Source organism: Zeus faber (assembly GCF_960531495.2).
Source record: "Zeus faber genome assembly, chromosome: 19".
Lineage (NCBI taxonomy): Eukaryota > Metazoa > Chordata > Actinopteri > Zeiformes > Zeidae > Zeus > Zeus faber.
The window spans coordinates 5,174,893-5,197,502 of NC_137206.1; the positions used below are offsets into that span (position 1 = coordinate 5,174,893).

A 22,610-nucleotide genomic window follows, 5' to 3' on the forward strand; every position below is an offset into this window, starting at 1 on the left:
CAGTCACCTCTCGCTCTCCAGTGCCACAGGGGTCACATGCAGCGCAGATCACTATGTTCACTGGAGGCGCCTCACACTGACCCTGAAGACACTGAAGACACTGAAGACAATGAAGACCCTGAAGACCCTGAAGACCCTGAAGACAATGAAGACAATGAAGACACTGAAGACACTGAAGACACTGAAGACAATGAAGACCCTAAAGACCCTGAAGACATTGAAGACCCTGAAGACATTGAAGACCCTAAAGACATTGAAGACCCTAAAGACATTGAAGACCCTAAAGACCCTGAAGACCCTGAAGACAATGAAGACCCTAAAGACACTGAAGACACTGAAGACAATGAAGACCCTGAAGACCCTGAAGACCCTGAAGACAATGAAGACACTGAAGACCCTGATATACTTGCCTCTAACAACACAAACGCAAAAGCAAGATGGCTGCCCTGCTGTCCTGCGTTCCTATGGAGCTTTGGTTGCGCTCGTCCTCAGAAATGATGCAGTTCAATACACGAGCAGTGGGGGCGGCAGGAAGCCATGGGCCGTCTGGGAGTCAGTAAGACTGTGTAGTACTTAATGTGTACTGTGTGTACTCTGTGTGTACTTCCAGGGGCCATGGGCCGTCTGGGAGTCAGTAAGACTGTGTAGTACTTAATATGTACTGTGTGTACCCTGTGTGTACTGCCAGGGGCCATGGGCCGCCTGGGAGGCAGTAAGACTGTGTAGTACTTAATATGTACTGTGTGTACCCTGTGTGTACTGCCAGGGGCCATGGGCCGCCTGGGAGGCAGTAAGACTGTGTAGTACTTAATGTGTACTGTGTGTACTCTGTGTGTACTTCCAGGGGCCATGGGCCGCCTGGGAGGGAGTAAGACTGTGTAGTACTTAATGTGTACTGTGTGAACTCTGTGTGTACTTCCAGGGGCCATGGGCCGCCTGGGAGGCAGTAAGACTGTGTAGTACTTAATGTGTACTGTGGTAACTCTGTGTGTACTTCCAGGGGCCATGGGCCGCCTGGGAGGCAGTAAGACTGTGTAGTACTTAATGTGTACTGTGTGAACTCTGTGTGTACTTCCAGGGGCCATGGGCTGCCTGGGAGGCAGTAAGAGCGACGACCAGCGAATTGATGAAAAAGCTCAACGTGAAGCGAACAAGAAGATCGAGAAACAACTTCAGAGAGAGAGACAGGCGTACAAAGCAACACACAGACTGCTGCTGCTAGGTACCTGTCTGTCTGTCTGTCTGTGCAACTGCCTGTCTACCTGTCTGTCTAACTGTGTTTCTGCCTCTCTGTCTGTCTGTGCACCTGTCTGTCAGCCTGTCTACCTGTCTGCCTGCCTGCCTGCCTGCCTGCCTGTCTGCCTGCCTGTCTCTGTCGGTCTACCTGCCTGTTTGTCTGCTTGTCTGTCTGTCTGTCTGTCTGCCTGTCTGGTTACAGGTTATTCCACTGTGTTGTTCAGGTGCTGGAGAATCTGGTAAAAGTACGATTGTTAAACAGATGAGAATTCTACACGTGGACGGATTTAACTCAGAGTAAGTTACACACACACACACACACACCCATAAATAGTACGTCTAGTTTAAAACGGGTATGACTAGTTTCATAGCTAGTATGGCAAGTTTAGAACTTGTTTGACTAGTTTTATAACTAATATGTGTAGTTTATAACGTCTAGCCTATAACCAATGTCTAGCTTATAACTAGTATGTGTAGTTTTTAACTAGTATGTCTAGATATATAAGTAGTACTTATATATATGTCTTGTCTGTTTATACTAGTTATAAACTAGACATACTACTTATATAATTGACTTATGTCTGCTTTGTCTAGTTGAAAACTAGTATGACTAGTTTATAACTAGTATGACTAGTTTATAACTAGTGTGTCTAGTTTATAACTAGGATGTCTGCTGTGTCTAGTTTATGACTCGAATGACTAGTTTTATAAGTTGTATGTCCAGTTTATAACTAGTGTGTCAGCTTTGTCAAGTTTATAACTAGTATGAGTAGTTTTATAATGAGTATGTCTAGTTTAAAACTAATATGACGAGTTAGTATGTCTAGTTTATAACTAGTATGACTAGTTTTACAAGTAGTAGTCTAGTTTATAAGTTGTGTGTTGGTAGTATGTCAGCTTTGTCTAGTTTGTAACTTGTATGACTGGTTTGATAATTAGTATGTCTAGTTTAAAACAAGTTTGATTAGTTTTATAAGTGGTATGTCTAGTTTATAACTGGTTTCTCTAGTTTATAACTAGTATGACTAGTTTGATAAGAAGAATGTCTAGTTTATAACTAGTATGACTAGTTTTACAAGTAGTAGTCTAGTTTATAAGTTGTGTGTTGGTAGTATGTCAGCTTTGTCTAGTTTGTAACTTGTATGACTGGTTTGATAATTAGTATGTCTAGTTTAAAACAAGTTTGATTCGTTTTATAAGTGGTATGTCTAGTTTATAACTGGTATGTCTAGTTTATAACTAGTATGACTAGTTTGATAAGAAGAATGTCTAGTTTAAAACTAGTATGACTAGTTTGATAAGAAGAATGTCTAGTTTAAAACTAGTATGACTAGTTTTATAAGTAGTATGTCGAGTGTATAACTTGTATGTCAGATTTGTCTAGTTTATAACTAGTATGACTAGTTTGATAAGTAGTATGTCTTGTTTAAAACTAGTATGACTAGTTTTATAAGTAGTATGTGGAGTGTATAACTAGTATGTCAGATTTGTCTAGTTTATAACTAGTATGACTAGTTTGACAAGTAGTATGTCTAGTTTAAAACTAGTATGACTAGTATGACTAGTTTTATAAGTAGTATGTGGAGTGTATAACTAGTATGTCAGATTTGTCTAGTTTATAACTAGTATGACTAGTTTGATAAGTAGTATGTCTTGTTTAAAACTAGTGTGACTTGTTTTATAAGTAGTATGTCTAGTTTAGGGATTTTAAAATGTGTGGACTAATCGACTGACTGTTGACAGGTTCTCCGCCTCAGAATCTTTAGAAAGAATTCTGAGGCGGGCCGGTCATAGAGATTTGTTTTGTGCCAACAATGTCAACTGCCTCCTCTCGGTCCTATAATGCACCCGCTTATGAGGCTTGTAGCGAAATGAGGTTTCATAACAGACGCTGCTTTGTCATCATCTCACTTTGTCAGACTGCCGTCACATGTGGGTAAAACCAGTTCTCTAGTGTTTTTAGAGCTGAATATCTAATTCATCATGATTCATTTATTTATTCATTTTAGCCTACCCCTGTGCGTTACACCAACGTGAGAGAGTTAACCCTTACTAATATGCTTATAACCTATTCCCTGTCATAACTATAATTTAATAATTTATTTTTATTCATTTTAAGTGATATGAAGGATGTGAAACCAAGAGGAGAAATGGTTGTCGTGACAACAGTCATTATTAACAGACCGCGTCATTATTCAGAATTAACTGAGCGCTGGTTGATCTACTGACCAATCAGAATTTACTGATGTGTTTCAGGGAGAAGCAGCAGAAGGTTCAAGACATTAGAAAGAATGTCAAGGACGCCATCGTGGTGAGTCACATAACAATGTCACATGACCACGTTACATGACGAGATGGTGAGTGTTGGACCAGACGCTGTGTATCAGTGTTTTTCTGACTGTTTCAGTGTTGATCAGACTGTTTGATTTTTTCAGACGATTGTGACGGCGATGAGCACGCTGATTCCTCCGGTCCCTCTGGGAAATCCGGGGAACCAGTTCAGAGTCGAATACGTGAGGAGCATTGCACCGCTGTCCGACCTGGAGTACACCGAGGTGCACACACGCACGCACGCACTCACACTCGCACACGCACACGCACTCTCACACACACACACACACACGCACTCACGCACACGCACTCACACACACACACACACGCACTCACACACACGCACACGCACTCACACACACACACACACACGCACGCACGCACGCACTCTCACACACACACACACGCACGCACGCACGCACACGCACACGCACTCTCACACACACACACACACACACGCACTCACACACACGCACACGCACTCACACACACGCACGCACGCACGCACGCACGCACGCACGCACACTCACGCACGCTCGCACTCGCACGCACGCACGCACGCACTCACACTCGCACACACACACACACACGCACACGCACTCACACACACACACACACACTCCAAATGAGGACCCTCGGGTGTTTTCAGGTGTTTTTGTTCCTGTAACATTTGACGCTGTTGGAGAAACACTGGAGAGTCCCAGAGGAGCGTAGAGCTAGACACGCTAGATCAGCCTCCTAGAGCTGATGTGAGTGACAGAAAGACACGCAGGCAATCAGGTAGACAGGCAGACAGACAGGTAGACAGGCAGACAGGTTGTTAAGAACTTGTTTGTTTTAATGATGATGTAATGAGATAACCTGGGATTTAACACACACACAGTGTATCACCTGAGGTCTAATTATCTGTATTTCTCTTGAGGCAGAGAACATTCATCCTGTTTTCTCCTCCTCCTCTCCTCGTGGCCTCTCCATGTTCTCCTGGTTTCCTCCAATTTACCCCCCCCCCCCATTATAGACATGATATCAGGGTTAGACTCTGCTGATGCCCCTGAGCGGGCTCTGCCACTGAGATACTAGTAAGATACTACTGAGATACTAGTCAAGTTTATTTGTGTAGCCCTTAATCACAGTACAGTCTCAAAGGGCTTCATGAACCCACATTCTACATAGAAATCAACGACGTCCCCTGGTCTGAACCCTCATCCGGCAATGAAAAACTCCCGGAAAACCCTTCACGCGGGGGGAAAAAAAGGAGAAAAATTCTTGAGAAGGGACAGAAGGAGGAATCCCCCTTCCAGGATGACCAGGCTGCAGTGGATGCCGAGTGGGAGACAATGATAGTGTTAGATGACAGATCATAGCATATTGTACTTCTATTGTAATGTCAAAGCTAAAAAGTATGAAAGTATTTGCTGGTGCAGAACGCCTCCAGGAAAGTGGTCCTCATCAGTTCCGATCCAGGTAGCTCGCAGCAGCCTGACACCCCACCCCTCCCCAGAGAAAAGGCGATGAGGGGGAGAGAGATAGAACACAGTGGGTTAATATCTAGACTTCACGTGCCAGTGCTAAAGGATGAAGGCAGGGTGAGAGGCAAGCATAGAACGGGTGTCTTTAACCAAATGCAAGACTGTAAAAAATTGTGTCACGTCTCGATTTGAACATCTCAACATAAGTAGCAGCTCTGATTTCCGCGGGAAGGGCATTCCAGAGTACTGGGTGTTCCAGAGTACTGAGCCCAAAGCGAGAATGCTCTGGAGCTGCAGACTTCTTTTTTAACTCTCGGAATTGTTAAAGGGCAGCATGTTGTGAGCGTAAGGCTCCAGATGGTGGAAAGTTCGGGGTGGTATCCTTAAACAGGTTCCTGGGTCTGGCAGGACCAATAACCAGCATCTCAGTTTTCTGGGAGTTGAGAAGCAAGAAATTACAAGACATCCACTGTTCAGCCAGACAAGCCTCTAGGGTACGACTATTGCACAGGGTCGTTAGTTCTAAGGGTGTGTATATTTGGGCCTCATCAGCATAGCAATGTAAGCTAATTCCATATTTGCGTATGATATCTCCAAGAGGCAACATGTAGATGCCAAACAGTAAAGCGCTGAGTACTGATCCCTACGGGACCCCACAAGAAACACTACGATACTCAGAGGTCACGTTGCCATGAATTACACGTTGTGTCCTCTCTGAAAGATAAGATCTAAACCAGGAAAGTGCCAAACCTCTAATGCCAACAACTTGTCGAGGCGATCTAGTAATGGGTTGTGGTCAACAGTCTGAAAAGCAGCGCTGAGGTCCTGTAATAGTTCTACTGAGGAGGTGTAAGCGTCCACTGCTGATAAAGACCATGAACCACTTTAGTGAGGGGCCATCTTAGTGGAGTGGAACGCTCTGAATCCAGACTGAAATAATTCAAATAGACCACTGGAGGATATGTGATCAGTAATCTGTTGTATGTTTTCAAGAATTTTGGAGGTGGGGGAGATTTGAGACTGGCCTATAGTTGCTCAGACTCTCAGGGTGGAGGTTGGGTTTTTAAGTAAGGGTCTAATCATGGCTGTCTTAAAAGCTAAAGGTGCAGTGCCAGAGGACAAGGATTAGTTAATAATGTTAAGAGCAGAGGGTCCTAGGGTTTGAAACCGCTCTTAAACGAGTTGTAGTGAGATACTAGTGGGATACAGAATACTAGCTTCTCCCAGAGGATTAATAAAGTATAGAATAATTGCAGGGTAAGTGTTAGCACTGTTGCTAACTTATAAGCACCGCTGTGTGTGACAGGAAAGTGGATTTGACACACAGAGCATTGAGGGAGCATCTACCAAGCTCACGTAAAGGAGTCACTTTGAAAGGATTGAACCAAAGCAATGAAAGGATTTCAACAGGAAGTGGAGGCCTGGGCTTCACTGAGTGAGACTAACCTGCACTTTATCTCTGCCCCCAACCCCCCCCCCCCCCTCCCCCAAACACACACACACACACACACACACACACACACACACACACACACACACACACACACACACACACACACACACACACACACAGGAGTTCTTTGAACACACTCAGAAGCTGTGGGACGATGACGGCATCCGAGCGTGTTACGAGCGAGCCAACGAATACCAGCTGATCGACTGTGCACAGTAGTGAGTGTAGACACACACACACACACACGCACATGCACACGCACACACACACACACACACACAACATTAAAAGCACCACTATTAACACTAATACTGTGGAGCTCCCCCTCATGTCCCCAAAACAGCTGTGAGGTGGAGGCATGGACTCCACCAGACTCTGAAGGTGTCCTGTGGTATCTGGCACCAAGACGTTGGCAGCAGATCCTTTAAGTCCTGGAAGTTGGAGGTGGGGCCCCCACGGATCAGGCTTGTTGTTCCAGCACATCCCACCGATGCTCCGCCGGATCGGACACTAACCCCGCCCATCCACATGATGTAGAAGAAACGTGATTCATCAGACCTCCACCTTCTTCCATTGCTCCCTGGTCCAGTTGTGACGCTCCTGTGTCCATTGTAGGTGCTTTCAGGGGTGGACAGGGGTCAGCATGGACACTGTGAGCGCTCCCATACGCAGCAAGCTGCCATGCACTGTGTGTTCTACACCTTTCTATCATAGCACCGTTCACTATTTCACCACTTTGTGCTGCAGTAGTTCTTCTGTGGGAGCCAACCAGACGGGCTGGACCTGGCTTCCCACAATGAGCCTTGAGCCCCACGTCCCTGTCGCCGGTTCACCGGTCGTCCTTCCTCGGAGCACTTTTGGTCGGTAGTAACCACTGCATAGCGGGAACAGCCCACAAGAGCTGTGGTTGTGGAGATGCTCTGACCCAGTCGTCCAGCATCACAATGTGCTCCTTGTCAAAGTGGCTCAGATCCTTACGCTGCTTCAACATCAACTTCAACAACTGACTCTTCACTTGCTGCCTCAAATAATAATAATATATAAAAGTATATATAATAATAATATATAGCAGTGTATATATATAATAATAATATATAACAGTATATATATAAACATTACAGTATATAAAAATAATAATAATATACAACAGTATATATACAATAATATATAACAGTATATATATAATAATATATAACAGTGTATATATATAATAATATACAACATTATATATAATAATATATAACTGTATATTTATAATAATAATATATAAAAGTATATACATAATAATAGATTACAGTATATATATATGATAATAATATATTGCCACCCCATGACAGGTGCCATTAGAACCAGATGATCAATGTTATTCACTTCACCTGTCACTGGTTTAATGTTGTAGCCGATCGGTGTAAATAATAATAGTTAAATAACTTATTTAAATAGAAGCTCGCAGTCAGACCAGTGCGTGGGTGCCTTTGCTTTGTGAACCTGACGTGACAGTGGGTGCGCTCTTCAGCCAGGCAACCTTCCGGCTAGGGAGGAACATAGGATATCTCTTACATAGAGAGGGAAACATTTGCCGGTGGCAGGAGATGGCAGCTTAAACAAACACAACATAAAACCGTAAAACTTGACGGAAAAAAGAAGGTCTCATCACCCAGCGAGACTCGGTTCCCTTCACTCCTACAAAAGAGCCGTTTACAAGAATCAGATCATTCGTGAACGACTGACACAACCTTTTGCAAGTTGAGAAATACATAATAAAGAGGGACGGCGAGGGTGTTTCTACTGAAAAAAGCTCCGAGAGGTCTATTTAATTGCACACAAGTGCAGTTCAATTGAAAAGACCTCTCCCATAAAAATAGAGAAATGCTGTGCGGCTCCGCACGGACCCTCAAGTGGAACTGCAACAGTGGATTCAATAGGAAGTAGCCCTTAATGCAAAAAGGGCTGCGTCCGTACTCCGCACCAACGCCTCCGTACCCCGCACCAACGCCTCCGTACCCCGCACCAGTGTTATGTATGAACTGAAGGGTTTTAAGTAGTTCTGGTAATGTTCTAAATATGCAGTTGAAAAGAGAGAGTGCGATCAAATATAACTCCTACAGTTTCTGCTGAGCTACTTTGGGTAATAGTACAGCTATCAAACTTCAGGGTGGTATCCTTAAACAGGTTCCTGTGTCTGGAAGGACCAATAGCCAGCATTTCAGTTTTCTGGGAGTTGAGAAGCAAGAAATTACAAGACATCCACTGTTCAGCCAGACAAGCCTCTAGGGTACGACTATTGCACGGGTTCGTTAGTTCTAAGGGTGTGTATGTTTGGGCCTCATCAGCATAGCAATGTAAGCTAATGCCATATTTGCGTATGATATCTCCAAGAGGCAACATGTAGATGCCAAACAGTAAAGCGCTGAGTAGTGTTTCTTATGGGACCCCATAAGAAACACTATGATACTCAGAGGTCAGGTTGCCATGAATTACACGTTGTGTCCTCTCTGAAAGATAAGATCTAAATCAGGAAAGTACCAAACCTCTAATGCCAACAAACGTGTCGAGGCGATCTAGTAATGGGTTGTGGTCAACAGTCTGAAAAGCAGCGCTGAGGTCCTGTAATAGTTCTACTGAGGAGGTGTAAGCGTCCACTGCTGATAAAGACCATGAACCACTTTAGTGAGGGGCCATCTTAGTGGAGTGTAGCGCTCTGAATCCAGACTGAAATAATTAGAAAAAGACCACTGGAGGACATGTGATCAGTAATCTGTTGTGCTATGATTTTTTGTTGGTTGGTGTAGTGTACGGCTCCGTACACCGCACCAACGCCTCCGCACACCGCACCAACGCCTCCGTACACCGCACCAACGCCTCCGTACACCGCACCAACGCCTCCGTACACCGCACCAACGCCTCCGTACACCGCACCAACGCCTCCGTACACCGCACCAACGCGTCCGGTGGACTTATACCGTAACACTGCGTTTCACGTGTGCGTCTTGTAGTGTAGGGGGCGTACCGAACGGTTCGATAACATACCCTAGCATCCCTAGTTGGCACTATTGGAGTAAGTACAAGGAGAGTTAGAGGGAGGAAATGATCTTAGACATTGAAGGGAAAAAAGATGCTCATTGGACAGACAGACAGGTTGGTCTGAAGAGATGGGACACACACACACACACACACACACACACACACACACACACACACACACACACACACACACACACACACACAGTGTGTTCCACTCAGTTACTCTGACATTTCAAACCCCTGTGGACCAATCAGAGTGCAGCAGAAAACCCTGTGGACCAATAACGGCTTGGCTCAGACGTTTCCACGGTAACACAGGAAACAAACAATTCAGTTTCACCCTGAATCAGCTGACTTGTGGTGAAGAGCTTACCATGAAGGAGGAGGTATACTTACTCCCTGTCCCTGTCTCCCTCTCCCGCTGTAATCTTTTGGGATTGGGATGATCTCGGTTTTGAGCCGAAGGACTTAAATAAGTACTTTGCCGTCTTTGTGAACATGGCCCGGTGCGGAGCACTGGTTCAGTTAAAACAATAGCTTAATCAGGCATTTTAAAAGGATAGCAAAGTGAAAGGATCAAATAGTGTAATTATCCCGGTGAAAGCCCATCCCGGTCTGCGTCTCTGCTTCCCGGAGGCGGAGCTGTGGAGCTACCCCTCGCTAACAGGTGTGTGTGTCTGAGTGTGCTCTGCACCGTCGCGTTGTTCCTCCAATGTCTGAACCAAACTGACCCCAACCAAAAAAAGATAGAGAACCCGTTTCAGAATGACCTGGAAACCGGGTTTCGGGCATTTATTTCTTCTTTTCGGGGATTTCTCCAGACAGGGAGAAAAGCACCAGGCGCAGTTAAAGCGGCGTGGACTACCAGTTACTACTCACGCACGCTTTGAATTGCTCTTTACAGGTCATTAAAGTCGCAAAACAAAGGGCAAAAATCGTCCCCAAAAAATTGCCTGAAAAAACAGCCAATGGACTCAGCCAATTGCCGGTTGCCGATATATTCGTCCAATCACCCAAGCCTAATAAACTGTATATTCTATACTAAAAACTATACAAAAGAAGTACAACTTTAACACCAAAAAGAGGTGTTCAGAACAAGAGAAGAACAGAATTACGGTTATTTGGAAACCCGAGGCTCCGAGAGCTCATCTTGTCTCTGATTGGTCCAAATGCCCTTGAGTCATGTCAGTGGGTGGACTTCCACCTCCTATTCAACCTCCTTTTTAAACTCCTTTTCAACCCAGTATTCCACCTCCTATTCCATCTCCTTTTCAACCTCCTATTTAACCTCCTATTCAACTTCCTATTTAACCTCTTTTTCAACCTCCTTTTTAACCTCATATTCTACCTCCTTTTCAACCTCCTATTCAACCGCCTATCCAACCTCTAGATAGATCGATAGATCGATTTATCTATCTATCCATATCTCGTCACACGGGACCCTCAAAATATGCTGAAGCCACACCTCTGTGTCAGATTCTGTGTGGCTTTGTGAAATCAGGATTCTGGTTGTTAATCAATGGAATCTGTTAGTGACTGGACAAATTCTATTGGCGTGTGTAGGGCGATCGCTACACAAGGTTCTCGCCAAGGATGCGTGACACGGGGTTACGTGGGGTTGAAGTGCCGGCATGGCGAGTTTTATTGCACACTGTTTATAAAACAAGCTCCAGTGAGGATCATGCAATGAATATAGGACTTTTATGGACGGGCCTCCACCGGGACTCCCTCATAGCGCGCCCGCAACGTCCCTGCCATCCACCTCTGCAAGACAAGGCGGACATGTAAGAAATCTTGCCAGCTGCTGTGATTGGCCACTTATTCAGTTGGCCACAGCTAGCACCGAGGTGGGGAGCGTCCGTCTACCATGTTGACTTCCCCTCGCCTGGGCCCGCTCGACCATGCCTCCGAGTCTGCCACACAACTCCACCGCCGACTTAGGCCGAGGAGCCGTCTGGCCAACAGCCAACCCCCCCCCCCCCCCTTGAACTTAAAGGGCTGAAGACCCAGGTACCAACGGGTGATCCGTGCATTGGTGTCGTTCATGTGGTGGAGCCACTGCAGCGGGGCATGGTCCGAAAAGAGGGTGAAAGGGCGACCCAGGAGGTAGTAGCGGAGGGTGTCAGCAAGACGGACGCCCCCTCCCTCCATGCCTTTAAGAGGTTGAGGTGATACACCTGAGTCGCCCCTCTCCTGTCAGTATGTTCAACCTCATAATCCACCTCCCCGACTCGCCGTGTGACCACAACGGGCCCTTGCCACCTGGCGAGTAGTTTAGAGCTGGATGTCGGGAGTAAGACTAGCACCCTGTCTCCCGGTGAAAACTGTCTCAGTCGCTTTCAAATGTCATAGAGTTGCTGCTGCCGTTCTTGGGCTTGGAGCAAATTCTCATGTGACAGGTGGCCCAGCGTGTGGAGTTTTGCTCGCAAGTCCAGAACATAACGAATTTATTTCTTACTGGTGCTAGGCCTTTCCTCCCAGTTTTCCTTAATAGGGTCTGGCACCCTGCGGGGTCTCCTTCCAAAAAGGAGTTCAAAGGCAGAGAATCCCATAGAGGCCTGGGTAACCTCCCATACAGCAAACAACAGAGCCACACCATTTATTAACCATTTATCCCAATTACGGCAATGCTCGTGTACAAACTTACAAACCATGTTCTTCAGCATCTTATTGAACCGCTCCACGAGGCCGTTGGTCTGGGGTCGGTACACTGGTCCGGATAGAGCGGATGACCAATAGCTCATAAAGTTTGTGACATAAAGGAGGTGCCTTGGTCGGCCAGGATTTCTTTTTGAATCCCGACCCAGGAGATGACCTGGAACAGCACTTGTGCAACACTTTTTGCAGAAATATTGCAATACGGCACTGCTTTCGGGTATCGGGTTGCATAGTCCACCAGAACTAACCCATAGCGATGCACGTGCACTGTCTAACGGCCCCATGAGATCCATGCCCAGTCTTTCAAACGGGACCTCCACCGAGGGGCCTCAATGGTGCTTTTGACGTGGCTGGCGGGTTAACCAGCTGACACTCTGGACAGGCGGCGCACCACTTCACTTGCACGTCAGCTGAGATGCCCGGCCAGTAAAAGCGTGCCATTATCCTCTGCAGCGTTTTTTTCCTGTCTGAGGTGACCGGCCATTGGGCTGCTGTGAGCCAGCTAGAAAAGCATTTCTCGGCGGCTTTTCGCAACCAACAACTTGGTGAGCTCCTCTCCTGACTGGGTGTGACTGCTCACCCGATATAATCTGTCCCTTATCATTGAAGTGTATGGGTGCACGAGCGTGACGCCTGGACGCACTGTCACCCCATCAATCCGCTCTACCTGTTCGAATGCGATGCGCAGAGTGTCATCTTTCCCCTTCAGGAAAGCACTACGGGGCCGAGTAATCCCCTTGGGGAAGCTGGAGCGTCTGGGTCTGTTGCTGTAGGAGCATTGTCTGCCTCCTCCGTTAATATCTGAGGTCCCAAAAACATGTTTTGGAATTTTGTTTTTGCTGAAAATACCACTCAGGTTATGCATTTGAGCCATTGTAACATGCCTCAAAACCATAGTGTTTCAAAACAGGCTTTTTCCTGTGTCTGTAGACTTAAATGTAAATGAGCAGCCATGCCCCTAGTTCTGTGAGCCACTGGGGTTTGAGCTTTACTATGGATTTCGTTGGATTTCTCTGTAAACTTTTACTAATTTCCCCTTATCAGTCCACCAAAATCTGTTTCCGAACAAATTTGGGACAAGACATGTAATCCAGTTGCTGAATCTTCATTCATATTAGATATACAAGACCTAATTTCAGTTTGTTTGTTCCAACTTTCACAAAGTAGGAAGGGGCTTCAAGTCTGAACGGCTTATTTCATCACATATTCTCTGAAACAGACGGATCACAACAAACTGACTAAGTTGTCTTATTTCACTGTGTGTGTGTGTGTGTGTGTGTGTGTGTGTGTGTGTGTATGTGTGATAGTAGTTAGTAGAGACCCTCATGGATGTGCACAAGCACTGAAGATGTCAGTTTTGCATAATAGGTCCCCTTTAAGTTTATTATGTGTTATGTATGGTATGGTGGGGTCTCACATCTTCAGCATCTGTTATAATTTGGGTTATAATTTAGGCTTTTCTTACCCACCCTGACTATCTAACTAATTGATAACTAGGAACACAACGAAGCATGTATATTTATTTAATCGTAAACAATGGAAGTGTGTGTGTGTGTGTGTGTGTGTGTGTGTGTGTGTGTGTGTGTGTGTGTGTGTGTGTGTGTGTGTGTGTGTGTGTGTGTGTGTGTGTGTGTGTGTGTGTGTGTGGGGTGCAGCTTCCTGGACAGGTTGGATCCAGTCAGGCGAAGCGACTACACTCCTACTGATCAGGTACGACCTCACTTCCTGTGTCAACCGTCACTACTTCTTCTTCTTCTTCTTTCATCCTCACTTTTTATTTCGTCCTCACTTTTTCTTTCATCCTCACTTCCTGTTTTATCTTCACTTCCTGTTTCCTCCTCTTCCTGTTTCATCCTCACTTCCTGTTTTATTTTCACTTCCTGTTTCCTCCTCACTTTCTGTTTCATCACAGAGTACATCAACACGATGGACCACTAAAACTGTACACATTAGCATTAGCACACGGCTCGTTAGTTTTAACTGAAAGGTGTGATGACTGACAGGTGTTGGAGAAGGAGCCGGCCAATCAGGAGCCAGGAGGGTACGTAGCGTTCACTCTCCATTAGACCTGACTAATTTCAGGATAAACACTAACCTTACCACTACCACTATCCTCAACTAACTAGAGGATTAACACTAACCTTAACCTGAACTAACCTTTACTTTAACTAAGCCTAACTTCAACTAATCTTAACTTCAACTAATCTTATGTTGAACATTATCCTGACTTACCTAAGGATTAACCCTAACCCTAAACTATCCTTAGGACTCACACCAACCTTAAATAACTTCAATAACATTTAGTATCACTGACAAACAAACTAGTATTATTATCTTACCAGCAAGAGTTTAACTAACTGTTAACTTGGTGGTAACCTGTTCAATGTGTGATGGAATACGCTGTGTTAATTAACTAGTTAAATGAGTACTTAACTAGTTAGTGAAGTATAGTGTACTATCTTAGCACTCTGCTTTTATTTAATCCGTCAAAGCACTTTGTAAACTGCGTTTTTAAAGGTGCTATACAGGTACACCTCACTTAACGACTGAGTTCCGTTCCTAGGACCAGGTCGTTAAGCGAACTGGTCAATAAGCGAGGACCCACAGTAAGGGGGCATAGCTGGTATATATAGTGTATATAGTGTAGGACCCATGTTATTTCATAGTGAAGGGGCGTGGCTGGTATATATAGTGTGTATATAGTGTATATATTATACATAGTGTATATAGGACATATCGAATATATAGAGTGTATATAGTATATAAAGGGTGATGAGATGAGACACCTGGTATTGTCCAATACAGGCTGGTCAGAGAGCTGGTCGTTAGTCGGAACGGACGTTGAACAGGTAGGTCGTTAAGTGAGGAGTACCTGTATAAATAAAGTTATTTATTATTATTACGTCTTTGTAGACTCAGACCAAACTCAGTTTCTACAAATGGTGTAAATGTGCAACATAGCCTTTACCTGACCACGAGACGTGAGTGAATTCCTTGTTCAGACATCGGACTTGAGCCCCAGTCCGCCTCGTCACTGTACTCCCGTCACCTCCACTCGTTCTGTCTGAACGCGCTCTTCCTCCCCACTCCTCCAGGACCTCCTCCGCTGCAGGGTACTGACCTCAGGGATCTTTGAGACTCGCTTCCAAGTCGACAAAGTCAACTTCCAGTGAGTGTTTCAGCTCCGTCTCCTCCGGTCTGTCTCCACCGGGTGGTAGGACGTACTCATTACACCGTTAACATCTCACTCCCCGCCTCCCCCCAGCATGTTTGATGTGGGAGGACAGAGGGATGAACGCAGGAAGTGGATCCAGTGTTTTAATGGTGAGAATTATCTTTTAAACAATATGAATTATTATGACAATAGTGTGTGTGTGTGTGTGTGTGTGTGTGTGTGTGTGTATGTGTGTTGTGTGAATATGTTTTGTTTCTCTTTCACTGCTTTTCTCTCTCTCTCTGCCACTCCCTACCCGTTAATTTGTTTTCTGATAGGCTCCATGTATTGAGCATTCTGCTTTTTCTCCCAAAATGAAGGACATTGCTCGGCTTCTTTTTTAATTTATTGTATTTTTTAGAATTGTTTAAAATGTAGTTGTCATGTCTCCTGCGCTGCAGCAAGAGCACAGCCTGGCCTCTCTGAGTTGCCAGGTCTGACTGTGTCATGCTGCAGCAGCCTGGAACATTCATGATGCGTTTCCGTGGTTGGCGTGCTGCTGGGGTCGCCTGCCCCATGGGTGGGGTGGCGGGGCTTGCTTGTCCTTCTGCGTCCCCTTCGGGGGTGGGGGTGGCCGTCATGCCGGGGCGCCGGCCATCATGTCGGGGCGCCGGCCGTCATGCCGGGGCGCAGTTGTGCCAGGGCTGGTTAGGCGTTCCGTCTGGTCCTCTTACCCGGTGGCCTGAGTCTGGCTGTGTGTGCCCGGCGTGGGGCTCACCATGTGGCCTCCTTCGGGGGGGGGCGAACTCCTGTCATCACACTGGGCTGCAGGGGTACCTGTCCTCTAGTGCTCTCTGTGCGCGGCGCGCTGGGGGGTTGGGCTATAGGTGGTGGGGCCATCTGCTGCCCTCTGTTCTGTGGTCCGCATGCTCGGCGGCTGGGGGCTGACCAGGGTCCGGGGTGGGGTCGGCATGGTCGCTCCCCGGCATGCTGTGTCCCCGCATCGATCTGGTCGCGCTTCGGCTATCTCTCGCAGTGCCAAAACTCATACTCAGTACATACACCACACAATAGGCCCAGAGCTTGCAGGATAGGTGGGGTGCCAGCTATGTGGGTGGACCAGCGTGCTTCTCGTCCGTCCCAAAATTTGAATCCCACTCACATTAGCTCAGCACACATACACTCCCACACCAGTCCAACTCCGAACAACACTCCACCAGACCAGGGACTGCAGGGCAGGTGGGGTGCGAGTGAGCGAGCGAGCTTTGCCTGAAGCACCCCCACACCCCACAATTTTAACTTTCAATTGCCAACAGCACACATTGACCACTTGGATTTTTCGGGATGGGTTGGTGGTGGGTCGGTGTGGGGACGTGGTTGGCCAGGGGGCAGCCGGGTGGGCCCTCCGCTGGCCGGGCTGGAGTCCTGGTGGCTTAAGGTGTGCTGCGACCTGATCGGGCTGCGGAGGGCGCCGACGATGCCTTCCAGGGACCCTGGAGGGGCTGCTTGCTGTTGTGGGTGTGGGTTGGGGTGTGGGGGGGCGGTTGTCGCCCCTTGCTCCCGCTGCGGGCCCATATATCTGGCTGCCTGCAGGCATCGGCTGAGTGGGTGGTAGGGGCGGGGTGTCGGTCTGTCGGCGCAGGGCCTGGATCCGGGCCTGCGGTCCGTGCCTGGCACCTACAGCCTGGATTCTGTGCCTGTGGCTGCATCTTGTGCCTGCACTTGGGGGTGGGTTATATGTGTGCGCCCCTGGGATGCAGGGTCTCCTTGTGCTCCCTGGAACTTGTTTATGCTCCTTGGGGCCGGGCGTGGGGGTTGCTTTGCGGCCCTCCGGCTTCTCTGGGGTGCTCGGGGCCTACTGCAGCAGTAGGGTGTCTACAAGGCTGCGGATTTTGGGGGGGGCTTCGGGGCCTTTCCGCTGCTTGGAGGCGCAACACCATAATAACGACCTGATACACCAGAACCAATTGGGATAAGTCCGGTGGACACCTCACACACACACACAGACCCAGCACCCTCCTGGTTGCATTCCTCTCCTTTCCTCCCTCATTTGCTGCCATAACTATGACAGGAAGAGGCCACGTGACCAGTTGTAGTTCCAGTTTTCCTGGACGTAATTCACTGTTTTTCAATACATGTTGTTGTCCAATGTTTATGTTTTTGTGTAAATGTTGTTTGGCTCTATGTTTATTTGTCTCACCCGTGGTGATTCTCCCCCTCTTGGTGTAGTGATCAGTTGTTTATACACAAACATGATAAATAGTTCTCCAAAGAGTGGGATTGATGGGGAAAAAAACTAACAAAAAAACAAAACAGTATAATAGTATTATTATTATTATAATTACTATTATTTAAATTGTGGTGAAAACCGTGACAATTTGGAAATGAGGGTTGAAAACCGGGGTCAGAGTGAGCTCGAATTCTGGCAGTCCATGGAGCCCGGAGCTCCCTTGGGCTGTCAAGTGAGCTGCTACGGCTCGCTACTGCAGCTCCAGGCTCCGCGGACTGCCGGAATTCGAGCCCACTCTTACCCCGGTTTTCAACCCTCACTACCAAATCGTCCCGGTTTGTGCTATGACCCAATAAAATATTATTTTTTATAAAATATGTCCCCTTGATTTGTCCACTTGACAGCTCCACTGACCAGATTTTATGCCCATGAATTCCGTACTGGTGAAGCGCTAAAAGGAAAAAAAAAAAATGGCGGTCACAATGTTTTGGTCTGGCTTGCTTGTGTTTCAGATTAGGCACAGACTCCGAACAGGCCCTGGGAATGCCTTTTGGGTGTCGGTTGTGTCCCATTTATCAAAATCTTGGTTTGAACGAGGAGCCTGCACTTTACTGCCATAAAATGCAATTGGTTCAATAACTGATTGGAATATATTGGTCCAGGTCTTAATTGGGATGTTGGTATGTAGTGAGTTTTTAGGCGTAGAAGGCGCTTCTGGCGCCCTCCTTCAGTTCATTTATGAACAGATTTAAAGTTCCAGTGGAAGTGACTTTCAGGTCTGTGTTGTCCTCACCTTGTTGAATGGGATTTGTTCCATCAAGGACGTTGGACATCTTGGCCTTCTAGGTTTTTGGGGCTTAACTGTCTGTCTCTCTTTCTACCTGCATCTCTCTCCGTCTATCTATACTTGTATTTCTTTCTCTCTCTCTCTCTCTCTCTCTCTCTCTCTCTCTCTCTCTCTCTCTCTCTGCCTGTCCATCTCTACCTGTATTTCTCTCTCTCTCTGCCTGTCTCTATCTGCTTGTCTCTCTCTCTTTGCCTGTCTCACTCTAGATGTGACAGCCATCATCTTCGTAGCAGCTAGCAGTAGCTACAACATGGTGATCAGAGAAGACAACTCAACGAACCGGTTAAGAGAATCCCTGGACCTCTTCAAATCCATCTGGACTAACAGGTCAACTAGTTGATTAGTTTACCACTTAAACTATGAGTTAACTAGCCGTTTAATACACAGTATCTTGAGACTGTGGGAATAAACCTGACCACTCTATGGCCCTGCTCTCTGATTGGCTGACAGGTTCCTGAAGACCATCTCCATCATACTTTTCCTGAATAAACAGGATGTCCTCGCTGACAAGATTCTGGCTGGAAAATCCAAACTGGAGGATTATTTCCCAGAATACACCCAGTATGCCCAACCCGTGGATGGTAGGACACACACACCCACCCACACACACACACACACGTATATCGGTTTAATAAATCTTTCTAATAATAAATCTGTGTGTGTGTCCAGCTGTTCCAGATGCTGATGAGGATCCCAAAGTGATGAGAGCCAAGTTCTTTATCAGAGATGAGTTTCTGGTAAGCACACACACACACACACACACACACACACACACACTCACACACAGCTGTTCTAACAGAAGTTGACAGTGCACCGCCTTCCTGGAGCCAGTAGGGGGCGGTGCACTATAGTTCTACTGGGTGCTAAAATGTGGCCAGTGATGAAGGAACCTGGGGGTGGGGGGTACAGCTTTGTTACTGGACTTCAGTCACTGTGGGCACCACCAGGGGGCAGTGCACGGTAACTCCCTATTTGTGACCGACCGCAGACTTTAAGTACATTTGGTGGCTTTTGACTGCTGACATTGGAAAGTGAAGAATCAGAGCTTCAAAACAAGGTGTCACTTGTGCAAATCAAGCATATATTTTTAAAGCTATGACTTGTTAATGAAAAGGGTGTGGAAAACTGTTTCTGAGATAATCACCCTCAAAATTTCTCCCCACACTTGGTTCATTCAGCCAGCTCCAAGAATGCAAATAGGTTGGAGGACCAACAAAGCCGCATGGCTACTTGTCACATGGCCACTTGACACCCTGCTTAATGGGGCAATCTCTGCATTGTTCTTGGGTGAATGTTGAACACTGTCATCGACACACAACATCTTTTGTTTTTAAAAAAGCTTTTGTTTAAGAGTCAGAATAAACATGTTTTATAAAAGTGGAATTATTTAGGTGTTTAAAAGTGCGGACAACACATCAAAATGTTTTGTCCATCAATAATATGAGTCTGTATATCAGCCTTGGTGTGTCCTTTTTATATATAAATGTGCGTATGCCAAAGATCTTCAGAGTTGTTGGGGTTATTATGTGGGCTAACCCCAACCCTACCCCAGCTACACTCTTAGAGCCTGTTAGGAGCCCCTTTTATTTTTCTTTTCGCCCCTGGCTGCTTTTGCAGGTAAACTTGGGAATTTTGTCCATTACTACTTGTTCATAATCAGCATCACCAACCTTAACAGACATCATCACATCATCAACTTCTTCCATTGTAACGACGACAGGTGAATTGTCGGTTTCCTCTGGTGGTTCTTCAAAATATTCCATTTCATCGTCACATTAAGGTTGAAATCCGCTGTTTGAAATGTTCTCCAAGTCTGGGATAACACCGGTATCAGATTCAGCATCGCCGTCAGAGAACTGACTATCATCGCGGAAAATGAAGACCAGCATGCGCTGCTTACACTGACTTGGATCTATCGCACTGGTCAGATCAAGCTCTGCGATATGATTTAGATCTTCCTCCACCCGCTTCTCATAATCCATAACAACACAGAGACGAAAGTTTTCACAGACAAGTAAAACTGAAGGATCCTCATCTTGTTTACGGAAGTGACGTCAGGATGACTTCTTCGGTGGTAAATGTTGGTATACGCCCCCTACGCAATAATGTCTTTGTGTGTGTGTGTAAAAGTAGTACGATTTTAAAATTGAAACTCTATCAAAACGGTTTCACATTGTGACTTCACATCACATGGAATATTGATAAATGATCTTCACCTGGACGCTTGCTTTAAAGAAAACGATCGAACAGAGTTGTTCAGCATCTCGGTAAGTGAACCATGTTTCCCCATGTAATCTAATGGGAATATTTAACTCCACGGTTTAACATTTTTTTCCTATTTATAAATCTAATTCGGTTTTGAAAATACGAGATAAAAAGAAAAAAAAACAAAGGAACACTAATCTGGAAAAATCTCAGTTTCCTTATAGAAAGTTTTTTTTTCAAATTATTCGACTGCTCCTGGCAATTTTAGAAATGCGCAAGATAGTAGGTTTTGCTGCGGTGGGTCACATTTGGCAGACCAGAAGGACTGCAGGTGCATGGTTGTAAAAGTTCAGATAAACCAGACTGCTATGGCCCCTGGTTGAGAAGGCAGGACTGGAGTGTTCTGGGGGATCAGAACCATGTCCTTAGTGGGAGTCACTGAGGTCCTTCCAGGAAGGTCCTGGATGTTTAAGGCTGACACGCCTCTTCAACGTTGGGTGGATATTGCGACCAGGACCAGAAGACTGGCTGACTGAGGGGGTGGCCTCTATTTAAAAAAAATAAATAAATAAATAATGGACCAGAGTGGGTGGGATCCCACTGCTCCAGGGTCCTGGAAAGGATGGCCATAGGGCCGCCGTGCTGAAGAGAGCTTCAATTTACCATAAATCTTGGTTCCAACCTAGAAAGATGTTTTATGTATATGGGAGGGGCCTTGAGATGGGAGAGGAGCTTGGTATATCAGGAGGAGATCAGTAGAACCGCTACTTTTCCAGGATTCCTTCTGGTTGAACCAGAGGAGTTTTTTCTAGTAGAACGGGAAGATTCATTTTGGTAGAACCCGAGGATTCCTTCTCGTAGAACCGGAGGATTCCTTTACATTATTCTGTTGCTGTTGTCGCTTCTGTTTCAATATTCAGTCCATTCTGTGTGTTGCAGCTGATTAGCATGGCTAGCGGGGATACCAATGCTAATGTGTGTGTTGCAGCAGGTTAGCACAGCTAGCGGGATGCTCGTGCGTGCGCGCGTGTGTGTGTGTGTGTGTGTGTGTGTGTTGCAGCAATTAGCATGGCTAGAGGGGATGCTAATGCTAGTGTGTGTGTGTTGCAGCGGATTAGCACCGCTAGCGGCGATGGGAAGCATCACTGTTATCCTCACTTCACCTGCGCCATCGACACCGAAAACATCCGACGGGTTTTCAACGACTGTCGTGACATCATCCAGCGCATGCACCTACGGCAGTATGAGCTGCTGTGATTGGCCACGTCCACCATCCGTCAACCACCTCCACCACCTGTGCCGTCCAATAAAACGATAAGAACCTTGCAATTTGTTAGCGTTGGATAGTTTTCACTGTTTCTATTATAAATGATTCTCTATATTTCTAAGATGTGTCTAATAATAAAACTACAATAATTATTCTTAACTTAAGAAATCTGGCTTTGTAATAATATTAATCATTATTAACTGTAAAGTGTTTTGTATCTCTTGGAGAATTGGATCTAATTCCAATGACAAGTTTTTTACCACACAAAGAATGTGCCTAAAATCCACATTTTAATATTCATCAGATCAAACAGTAGCAGAAGTACTCACATGGTACTTATATAGCACTAATATAGTACTTATATAATAATAATAATAAAGTACTAATGTAGTACTAAGACACACAACCTATTAAAGTTATTCAAATACATTTTCGAAGATGTTTATTACATTTGGAGCAGGTCAACAAACCGAAGGTCTTTAATAGATTGTAGATCATTAGTAGATAACAGATCATTAGTCGATTATCAGACTTGTATCTAGAAAAATATCACATTTTAGATTCATATTTTTATGAAGCATTATTCCAACATTCTTCTTTAACTTCAGAGGTCTCAACTAGAAGTACATAAAGTACATAATATATCTAAAGTATAGAAAGTATAAATAGCACTTTGAGGCAGGGTTTATCCTGACCTGTTTCCATAGAAATACCAAGATGCTCAGTGCTTCACAGA

General features: G+C 45.7%; 1 protein-coding gene across 1 annotated transcript; it reads left to right on the forward strand.

Moving 5' to 3' along the window:
• Positions 1 to 1,083: 1,083 nt before the first annotated feature.
• On the forward strand, positions 1,084 to 21,864 carry LOC307244803 (guanine nucleotide-binding protein G(olf) subunit alpha-like; the record flags this gene model as incomplete). Its single annotated transcript, XM_080020108.1, has 12 exons — positions 1,084 to 1,222; positions 1,461 to 1,533; positions 3,493 to 3,547; positions 3,672 to 3,791; positions 6,610 to 6,707; positions 13,827 to 13,881; positions 15,267 to 15,340; positions 15,437 to 15,495; positions 18,609 to 18,729; positions 18,853 to 18,983; positions 19,072 to 19,139; positions 21,718 to 21,864. The coding sequence occupies 12 exons, from the start codon at positions 1,084 to 1,086 to the stop codon at positions 21,862 to 21,864; spliced, it is 1,140 nt and encodes a 379-aa protein (XP_079876234.1).
• Between the last annotated feature and the right edge of the window lie 746 nt (positions 21,865 to 22,610).